The sequence below is a fragment of the Gekko japonicus genome, unplaced genomic scaffold, assembly GCF_001447785.1.
Source record: "Gekko japonicus isolate JY-2015 unplaced genomic scaffold, Gekko_japonicus_V1.1 scaffold617, whole genome shotgun sequence".
Lineage (NCBI taxonomy): Eukaryota > Metazoa > Chordata > Lepidosauria > Squamata > Gekkonidae > Gekko > Gekko japonicus.
The window spans coordinates 381,539-391,874 of NW_015171522.1; the positions used below are offsets into that span (position 1 = coordinate 381,539).

A 10,336-nucleotide genomic window follows, 5' to 3' on the forward strand; every position below is an offset into this window, starting at 1 on the left:
CTTCCATTTGAGCAAGTTCCAACATCTTCATTATTAGGTCGGTTTTAGAGGGTAGTTTCTCTAATTTCCAATATTTAGCCAACATCATTCTGGCAGCAGTTATTATATATATTACTAGGTATACATCTTTATATTTATATCCATTTGGTATAATATTTAACAAATATATTTCTGGTCTCAAGTCAAGGTTCAGTTCTAGAATTTCTCGTAGGACTTTGCGTACCATTATCCAATATTTTTGAACTTTCTTACACTTCCACCACCTGTGGTAGAAGGTCCCCACATTCGATTTACATTTCCAACATATATTGGATATATTACCGTAACATTTAGCTAGTCTGTCGTGGGACCAATACCATCTGTGGAACATTTTATAAACATTCTCTTTATAGGCTACCGCTCTCATATACTTTACTGATTTCCATATTTCGACCATTGTTCTGCTCCCTTCTTCACACTCTTGGAAGCGCCTGCCCCGAAAATCATGTGGGACTCTAAGGAGCTACTGAACTCGAATTAATTTTTATGTACAGTTCATATCTTGGCCAAAAAAAAAAGACTTCATCCTCCCTCAGCAAGGATGTCCTATTGATTGGCATGGAACGTCCGGATGGGCAGTAGGTTCAGGACGGACAACAGGAAATACTGCTTTACACAGAGAGTGATGAAAATGTGGAATTCGCTGCCAGAGGAAATAGTCATGGCCACTGGGATAAACAGCTTTAAAAGGGGATTAGACGGATTCGTGGAGGATAGGTCTATCAGTGGCTACTAGCCATGGTGACTGAGGGGAACCTCCATGTTCAGAGGCACTAATCCTCTAAATCCCCGAGCCCGAAGGCAACACCAGGGGAAGGCCTCGGCCTCTATCCCTATTGCTGGCCTTCCAGAGGAACTGGTTGGCCACTGTGAGGAAGGATGCTGGATGAGATGGATCACTGGTCTGATCCAGCAGGTCTCTTCTGTTGTTCTTACAAAGGCCTCAGACTCCATGCCCCGTTGTTGGCCCTCCGGAGGAACTGGTTGGCCACTGTGTGAGGAAGGATGCTGGACTAGATGGACCCCTGGTCTGATCCCACAGGGCTCTTCTGATGTGATTATCGGGGGAAGGCCTCGGCCTCTATGCCCTGTTGTTGGCCCTCCGGAGGAACTGGTTGGTGCTTGTGTGAGGCAGGATGCTGGACTAGAGGGACCCTCCCTGGTCTGACCCAGCAGGGCTCTTCTGGTGTCCTTATCAGGGGAAGGCCTCGGCTTCTATGCCCTGTTGTTGGCCCTCCAGAGGAACTGGCTGGCCACCGTGTGAAGCAGGATGCTGGACTAGATGGACCCTCACTGGTCTGACCCAGCAGGGCTCTTTTGATGTTCTTTTGTCTACCAGGACAGGTTAAAAAATCTTGTGTTCCAGACTCCCCCCCCCCTCCCCGAGCTCTTTTCTTGGCATCTGGGCATTATTTTGTGGAATGTCACAATTTCTTGTCCTCCTGGGTCCTGGGACCTGTTTGTCTTTTTGGAATGGGTGAGTGTTTCCCCCTAGAGGGCCTGGAATTGAGGGGCTTTTCTTGTAATGGCATGCATCCTTTCTTCAGGATCGGGGAACAGAGGGTAGCACTAGGGGAACACTGTCCTGGAGGCACCCACTGAACTGTGGAGTGCCTCAAGGAGCAGTGCTTTCCCCGATGCTGTTCTATATCTTTATGCGCCCCCTTGCCCAGGTTGCCTGGAGGCATGGGCTGGGTTGTCACCAGGGGTCATTTCCTGCAGGAGCGCACAGGAGCGGAGCTCCGGCAGTAAAGAGCCCAGGGGGCGGGCACATGCAACAAGCCCCCCTGAGCGGTGGGTGTTGCCTTCTGACACACTTTCGGTGATGCCAGGGGGTGTGGCACATGCTAATGAGTTATGCTAATGAGCTCCTGCACCCCTTTGTCTACGAAATGACCCCTGGTTGTCACCAATATGCGGATGACACCCAGCTCTGTCTGCTGTCGGGCGGCCAGTCTGATTCTACACCGGAAGATCTGGACTGGGCGTTACAAGCCATGTCAGGTTGGCTTAGACTGAGTCGACTGAAACTGAATCCGATGAGGACGGAGGTCCTGTGCCTGAGCTGGGGTGGTTCAGGGGTAGGGATCCCACTCCCGACCTTCGATGGGGCGCAGCCGGTGCCAGCGCTGGAGGTTAGGAGCTTGGGACTGCTCTTGGGTGCCTCTTTAACAATGGAGGCCCAGGTGGCAGCCACTGCCAAGTCGGCCTTTTATCATCTTCGGCTGATTAGGCGGTTGGCTCCCTTCCTCGAACGCAACGACTTGGCAACGGTGATCCACGCGATGGTCACCTCGAGACTGGACTACTGTAATGCTCTCTACATGGGGCTGCCCTTGCCCCAAATCCGGAAGCTGCAGCTAGTGCAGAATGCCTCGGCCAGGCTGTTGATGGGTCTCTCTACGCGGGAGCACACCCAGCCGGTGCTAAAAGCACTGCACTGGCTGCCAGTAGCATACCAGATTTGCTTCAAGGTGCTGGTTCTGACCTTTAGAGCTCTTTATGGTCAGGGTCTGGCATACCTAAGGGACCGCCTTTCCCCATACGTTCCCCAGAGAGCAGTGCATTCAGGGGCCCAAAACCGGCTGGCCCTCCCCGGCCCTAAAGATGCCAGGCTAGCGATAACCAGGGCCGGGGCCTTCTCAGTGGCGGCTCCATACTGGTGGAATGAGCTCCCTGGAGGAGATCAGGGTCCTGTGGGACCTCTTACAGTTCCGCAGGGCCTGCGAGACAGAGCTCTTCCACCAGGCCTTCGACTAGGAGCCACACTAAACACCTGAGAAGCGACCCTGTGCCCTGGCCCACAACTTATAGCCTGTGCTCACCACACACATAATTTGATCAACTGAGCTAGTGTGAGAATACCACCATGACCGCCACCTCAGTAACAGTGTTTAATTTTGAAACCTCTGCTCTCACACGTTACTTGAATATTGTTCCAGCTCTTTAGGATAACTAATATTTAATTGTTATGATTTTTTAATGAATAATTTCAATTGTGTTTATATATGTATTTTTATGTAAGCCACCCTGGGCGTGTTTCGGCAGGGAGGGCGGTGTATGAATTGAATGAATGAATGAATGAATGAATGAATGAATGAATGAATGAATGAATGGGAGGGGGTGTAATTGTACAATATAGGATATTGAGTGAACAATAAAATAGTACAGGGGTTTCCAGCCTTTTTGAGTAGGACTGCCAAGTGGGGGCGGGTGGCGGGTAAACCCCCGCTTTGGAGGCCCGATTTCCGCCGCCGCGGAATCAGGCCCCAGGGGGAACTCCGCCCCCCGAAGCGCAGCGTGGCTGCGTCACCAGAGGTGATGCAACCACATTGATCACGTTGGGGGCGTGGCCCCGATCGTCGGAGGGAAAACTCTATGGTTTTCCCTCTGACAATCGGGGCCACGCCCTCAACGTGATCGACATCGTGCATCACTTCCGGTGACGTGCTGGCGGCGCACGTGCGCACGGCGAGGGACGGCTCCCGGAGCGCGGCGAGGCTCCCCCGGCGGTGAGTAAAATTCACTTGGCAAGCCTATTTTTGAGCCATGGGCTGGTTCCCCATGTGGACTGACAGTGAGCCCCCGAATCCTCCACAGCATTTCTTGGGGTTCTGGGGCGTACCCTCAGGCCCGTACCCCTCCGCCCCACTAGGATGACAAAAAAAGAGTTTTGATGCTTGACAAGAACTCTAGAATCTGGGAGCGTTTTTCCGAATCTGAAACGCCTGTGGTTGGTGGTCTTTGCGCTTGATAAATGTTCTGTTTCTCAGCAGCCTGTATAATGTTGTGTCAGGAATGAGATAGTCCAGGGCAATGTTCCCTCTAAGCTGTGGAGTCCTGTGAGCAAAAATTCTACTTTGTGAGCTACTGACATTAAAGTTGTGAGTGAGCGATTTGGCCGCCGCATAGATCAGTTTGCTCTGGAGCCATCCCTTCTTGAGCGAAGACAAAAATACGTGAGCCGGAGGCTAAAAAAATGTGAGCTAACTCACACTCACTCAGCTTAGAGGGAACCCTGGTCCAGGGTCCCCGACACGGTGCCCGTGGGTGCCGGGGCACCCGCCAACCCCTGCCTTTGCCCCTCCCAAATGTTTTTAGAAAGTGGGCGGGGTCTGTTGGGGCTCCTGCCGAAGACGGCGTCTGATTGGCCACTGGAGATCTGATTGGACTGGGTAGACTTTTTAAAAAGTTGCTTTCGGCAGCGGCTGCCGCCACGGCACAAGTATCTTCACTGTGTGACTGAAGGGAAGCGGCGCACGTGCAAGAAAACATCTTAAAACGGTATGCTCGTTTTGAAAGGTATCCCGTTAAGGGGGAATTCTGCCGGAAACATTAAAGAGCTGTTACTGGAGTTACGCATTACCTCACTCCCTGATATTTTGTGGCCGGCTCTGCCTTTGCGGCAGCCATTTCACAGTTGACTCCGCCTCCTGGGCAGCCGCACTGCAGCCGAATTCCAAAGGTTGGGGACCCCTGGCGTAGCCACTCAGGTTCCTGCCCTTGGGTTCACACAGCAGAGATGGGAGGGCAGGTGTTCAAAACAACGTTCATTTGTTGTCGTAGATTTTCCGGGCTGTATGGCTGTGGTCTTGGCATCGTAGGAACATGGCCTAGACCACAGCCATACAGCCTCACAAACCAGTGAGGATTGTGAGGCACTCCAAAAGGATCTGTCAAGGATGGGCGAGTGGGCGTCAACATGGCAAATGGGGTTCAATGTGGCCAAGTGCAAGGTGATGCACATTGGAGCCAAAAATCCTAACTGTAAATACACGTTGATGGGGTCTGAACTGGCAGACACTGATCAAGAGAGAGATCTTGGAGTTGTAGTAGATAACTCACTGAAAATGTCGAGACAGTGTGTGACTGCAATAAAGAAGGCCAATGCTATGCTGGGGATTATTAGGAAGGGTATTGAAAACAGATCAGCCAATATCATAATTTTTGTTGTTCAGTCGCACAGTCGAGTCCGACTCTTCGCGACCCCATGGACCAGCTCCCGCCAGGCCTTCCTGTCTTCCGCCGTCCTCTGAAGTTGGCTCAATTTCATGTTCATTGCATCTAACCATCTCATCCTTTGCTGTCCCCGTCTTCTTTGACCTTCAGTCTTTCCCAGCATCAGGGTCTTCTCCAGTGAGTGCTCCCTTCTCATTGGGTGGCCAAAGTATTTGAGCTTTAGTTTCATTATCTGGCCTTCCAGGGAACAGTCAGAGTTGATTTCTTTTAGGATTGACTGATTTGATCTTCTTGCAGTCCAAGGGACTCTCAAGAGTCTTCTCCAGCACCATAGTTCAAAAGAATCTATTATTTGGCGCTCGGCCTTCCTTATAGTCCAACTCTCGCAGGCATACATGACTACTGGGAATACCATTGCTTTGACCATGCGGACTTTTGTTGGCAGGGTGATGTCTCTACTTTTTATCATGCTGTTTAGGTTCGCCATCGCTTTCCTCCCAAGGAGCAGGTCTATATAAATCGATGGTGCAACCTCATTTGGAATACTGTGTGCAGTTCTGGTCACCACACCTTAAAAAGGATATTATAGCTTTGGAAAAAGTGCAGAAAAGGGCAACTCGAATGATAAAAGGGTTGGAACACTTTCCCTATGAGGAAAGGTTAAAGCGCTTGGGGCTCTTTAGCTTGGAGAAACGACGACTGAGGGGTGACATGATCGAGGTTTATAAGATTATGCATGGGAAAGAGCAGGTAGAGAAAGAGGTACTTTTCTCCCTTTCTCACAATACAAGAACTCGTGGGCACTCCATGAAACTGCAGAGCGGTCGGGTTAGAACAGATAAAAGGAAGTCCTTCTTCACCCAAAGAGTGATTAACACATGGAATTCACTGCCACAGGAGGTGGTGGCGGCTACAAGCATGGACGGCTTCAAGAGGGAATTAGATAAGCATATGGAGCAGAGGTCCATCAGTGGCTATTAGCCACAAGGTACAGATAGGGGCTCTGGGACAAGTGATGCTCTGTGACTTCTTGGTGCTTGGGGGGGGGGGTCAACAGTGGGAGGGCTTCTAATGTCCTGGCCCCACTGGTGGACCTCCTGAGGGCACCTGGTATTCCTGGCCACTGTGTGACCCAGAGTGTTGGACTGGATGGGCCTTTGGCCTGATCCAACATTGGCGTCTCTTATGTCCTTATGTTCTTATCTACAACAGCTAATGAGCTCCGGCCATGAAAGCCTTTGACTACACACTGAACGTTCAGTTCATGTATTGGCAAGGAGGTACAGGGACGGGAGCGACTGGTTTCAGTATGAGGGAGCTCGGGCAGTCTGCAGTCCTAACCGACAGAACTACCTGAGCAGGGACTCCGCCCCGTGAGACAAAACCAACACACACAAATATCAGAGGGGGAACCGACTGTTCCATTATTGGCTAGTGGAGATTTGATTGGCTGTGGATAGTCTTTAAAATGTTGCTTTGGCAGCGGCTGCCACCACAGCACAAGGATCCGCACCGTGTGACGGAAGTTGAGCTGGGGCAGTAGGCTTGCCAAGTCCCCCCGGGGGGTGGGGAAAACCCCGCTCCAGAGGCCCGTTCCCCACCACTGGCGGATCGGGCCCCGGGGGGAACCCCACCCCCAAAGCACGGGACGTGCCCGGCGTCAGCACGTCACCCGGAAGTGATGCAGCCACGCCGGGCATGCCGGGGGTGGGGCCACGGTCATCCGAGGGACTCCCCCGCTGCGGCTTAAGGTACGACTTGGTAACCCTATGGGGCAGCCATTTTGTGGCTGGCTCCGCCTCCTGCAGCAGCCATTTTGTAGCAGACATTTTGCTGCTTTACCCACCATGTCGTCTAAGAATTCCAAAGGTGCCCGCAGACTCAGAAAGGCTGGGGACCCCTGATACACACCGTAGACTAATCTTTTATTTTTTTCTCCCCTCCAACCTTTTCCCCCAACAGATGATGTCCGCCTTTAGCTCCTGGGTCCTGGGCCGTCACCGTGCACGCCGCCGCTGACCCAGCTCCCCCCCCTTTCCTTCCCCACCTAAAGATGGCCAGTGCCAATGAGACTGAAGAGGCCCACGGCTCGGTGCCCCACGCAGCCTCCACCTACGCCAAGCTGCTCCTCCTGGGCCTCATCATCTGCGTGAGCCTGGCGGGGAACCTCTCCCTCTCGCTGCTGGTCTTGAAGGAACGGGGCCTCCACAAGGCCCCCTACTACTTCCTCCTGGACCTGTGCCTGGCCGACGTGATCCGCTCGGCCGTCTGCTTCCCCTTCGTCCTCGTCTCCATCCGCCACGGCTCGGCCTGGACCTACAGCGTGCTGAGCTGCAAGATTGTGGCCTTCATGGCGGTCCTCTTCTGCTTCCACGCGGCCTTCCTCCTCTTCTGCATCAGCGTCACCCGCTACATGGCCGTGGCCCACCACCGCTTCTACGCCAAACGCATGACCTTCTGGACGTGCGTCGCCGTCATCTGCATGGTGTGGACTCTGTCGGTGGCCATGGCCTTCCCGCCGGTCTTCGACGTCGGGACCTACAAGTTCATCCGGGAGGAGGACCAGTGCATCTTCGAGCACCGCTACTTCAAGGCCAACGACACCCTGGGCTTCATGCTCATGCTGGCGGTGCTGATCTTCGCCACCCACGTGGTCTACATCAAACTGCTCCTCTTCGAGTACCGCCACCGCAAGATGAAGCCCATCCAGATGGTTCCGGCCATCAGCCAAAACTGGACGTTCCATGGGCCCGGCGCCACGGGGCAAGCCGCGGCCAACTGGATTGCGGGCTTCGGCCGTGGCCCCATGCCTCCCACCTTGCTGGGCATCCGGCAGAACGCCCACGCGGCCAATCGGCGCCTGCTGGGCATGGAAGAGTTCAAGGCGGAGAAGCGGCTGGGCAGGATGTTCTATGTCATCACGTTGCTCTTCTTGGTCCTGTGGTCACCGTACATCGTGGCCTGCTACTGGAGGGTGTTCGTCAAAGCCTGCAGCATCCCCCACCGCTACCTCTCCACAGCCGTTTGGATGAGCTTCGCCCAAGCCGCTGTCAACCCCATAGTTTGCTTTCTACTCAATAAGGACCTCAAGAAGAGCTTGGTGGCCCACATCCCTTGCTGGAGGACAGAGCCGGAACTGCCCAGGGAGCCTTACTGCGTCATGTGAGGAGTGCGGTGGGTCGGCTGGGAGGTGCCCCCCCTCCACCCCGTGCCAAACTGAGTTCGGGTTCTGTTTTGAATCTTGCTTTCTTTGTTTGTTCTTTTTTTATACATCACACGAGATGCCAATCGATGGGTCGTTTCTGCTCCCCTACCCCTAACCCCCCGCAATCTTGGCCGTGGTTCCCCAGAGTAACGGGTGTTGGCAAACGGACTCTGATTGCTCAGACAACCTAGGGCAAAGATCTGAAGTCCACCTGTCCGCCCCGATCAGAGCTGGATTCTGGTCTCGGCTTCCCTGGGGTAAATCCAGAACCATACGGTGACAGTAATTGGACCTTGCTAGAACATGGTTTCCCAGCCTTCTCTTAGAGGACAACATGCCCCTGTGCTTGATAGGGACTTTCCCTGTTTTTCTAGTCTCCAAACTCGATCACATCAGGCACACCCAAAGCCCACAGACTTGCTACCCCGTGCTAGGGTTGCCATCTTCCAGGTGGGGGCTGGAGATCTCCCGGATGTGCAACTTATCTCCAGATTACAGAGATCAGTTCCTTGGGAGAAAATGGCAGCTTTGGAGGGTGGGCTCTTATGGCGTTCCATCCCTGCCGAGCTCCATCCTCTCCCCAAAATCCGCCCTTCCTCAGGCTCCACCTCCAAATCTTCAGGAATTTCCCAACCTGGAGTTGGCAACCCTATCCCACACCTTCATAATGTCCATTTTTCCCCCCTAGTTGTTTAGTCTGGCAGCTCTAAAGGCAGGGCTATTTCTGGGCAGGAACGTACAGGAACGGAGTTCCGGCTGGCTCCCGAGTTGGCCACGCCCAGCAGGAACTCATTAGCATAATGGGCCACACCCAACAGCAGGAACTCATTAGGATTGGCTACATTAGGGGTGTGTGGCCTAACATGCAAAGGAGTCCCTGCTACAAAAAAAGGCCCTGGGTTTTGACAACGAACAAGGTAAACAGAAAAAGAAGCAAAAGGTGGGTGTGGCTGGATGAGCACACTTCTGGTAACATGGGGGAGTGGTCTAATATGCCAGTGAGCTGTGCTGTCAGGGGTGTGGCCTAATATGCTAATGAGTTCCTGCTGGGCTTTTTCTACAAAAAACCCCCTGTCTAAGGCTAATCCTGGAAAGGCTGCGAGAGTCAGATTATTAGCCTCGGTTCCCTCGGAATAGAACACTAGTCTCAGCCTTGGCGGGGTTGATCCAGCTTTACACCTAGAGATGCCAGCCTCCAGGTGGGGCCTGGAGATCTCCCAGAACTATGACTGATTTCCACACGAGAGAGAATGGCTGCTTTGGAGTGGCCTCTAGGACATTATACCCCAATGAGGTCCTTTCCCCCACCCTCCTCGAGCTTCCATCCCCAGATCTTTAGGAATTTCCTAACCCATAGCAGTTGACCCTATTTATACCCGAAGAGTAGTGATGTATGCAGGACTCTGACATTAGAATCTGCTTCTATACAACGTTGATTTCCTGTGCTAATCAGCACTCGCCCCTGAGAGGGTCCGGGCTACAGAGTAGGGTTGCCAACCTCCAGGTGGGGCCTGGAGATCTCCTGGAATTACAACGAATCCCCAGACTACAGAGATCCCTTTCCTTGGAGAAAATAGCGGTTTGCAGGGTGGACTCTGTGGCTTTATACCTCACTGAGGGAGGCCAATTTGGTGCAGTGGTTAAGAGCAGGGGACTCTAATCTGGAGAAACAGGTTCAGTTCCCTACTCCTTCACATGAAGCCAGCTGGGTGACCTTGGGCCAGTCACAGTTCTCTCAGAGCTCTCTCAGCCCGTAAAAATAAGTGGCTCACCACTAGTACAACGCTAAGAGCTAGAACTTGGTGGCTGCCAGACAACCCTAGGGTCTCCGGGCTACTCTACACACAATTCCATACGATCGTCATTATTATTATTACCCCACCGAGCTCCCTCCCCTCCCGAACCCTGCCCTCCTCCGGCTCCACCCCCAAATCTCCAGGCATGCCCTAACCTGGCGCTGGCAGCCCGACTACAGTGGCTGGAAGGATGAAGGGACAAAGGCAACAGGCTCAGCTGTTTGAAGGAAACATGTTGGAGCCGGCAGTGACTTGGCTGTTGTCAATCAGAAAGCCGTAACCAGGGAGCCTGGGAAAGCCCTCCTCGGTTGCTATAGCAGCAGCCAATCCAAGGCCC

At 53.1% G+C, this 10,336-nt stretch overlaps 1 protein-coding gene across 1 annotated transcript; it reads left to right on the forward strand.

Moving 5' to 3' along the window:
• The first annotated feature begins 7,051 nt into the window (after positions 1-7,051).
• GPR173 (G protein-coupled receptor 173) lies at positions 7,052-8,318 on the forward strand. Its single transcript, XM_015419467.1, has one exon. The coding sequence runs from the start codon at positions 7,052-7,054 to the stop codon at positions 8,162-8,164; it is 1,113 nt and encodes a 370-aa protein (XP_015274953.1). The 3' UTR covers positions 8,165-8,318.
• The last annotated feature ends 2,018 nt before the right edge of the window (positions 8,319-10,336 follow it).

What these genes read in the sequence shown, in the direction of transcription:
- GPR173 (XM_015419467.1), top strand. Translation starts at nt 7,052, where the DNA reads ATGGCCAGTGCCAATGAGACTGAAGAGGCCCACGGCTCGGTGCCCCAC.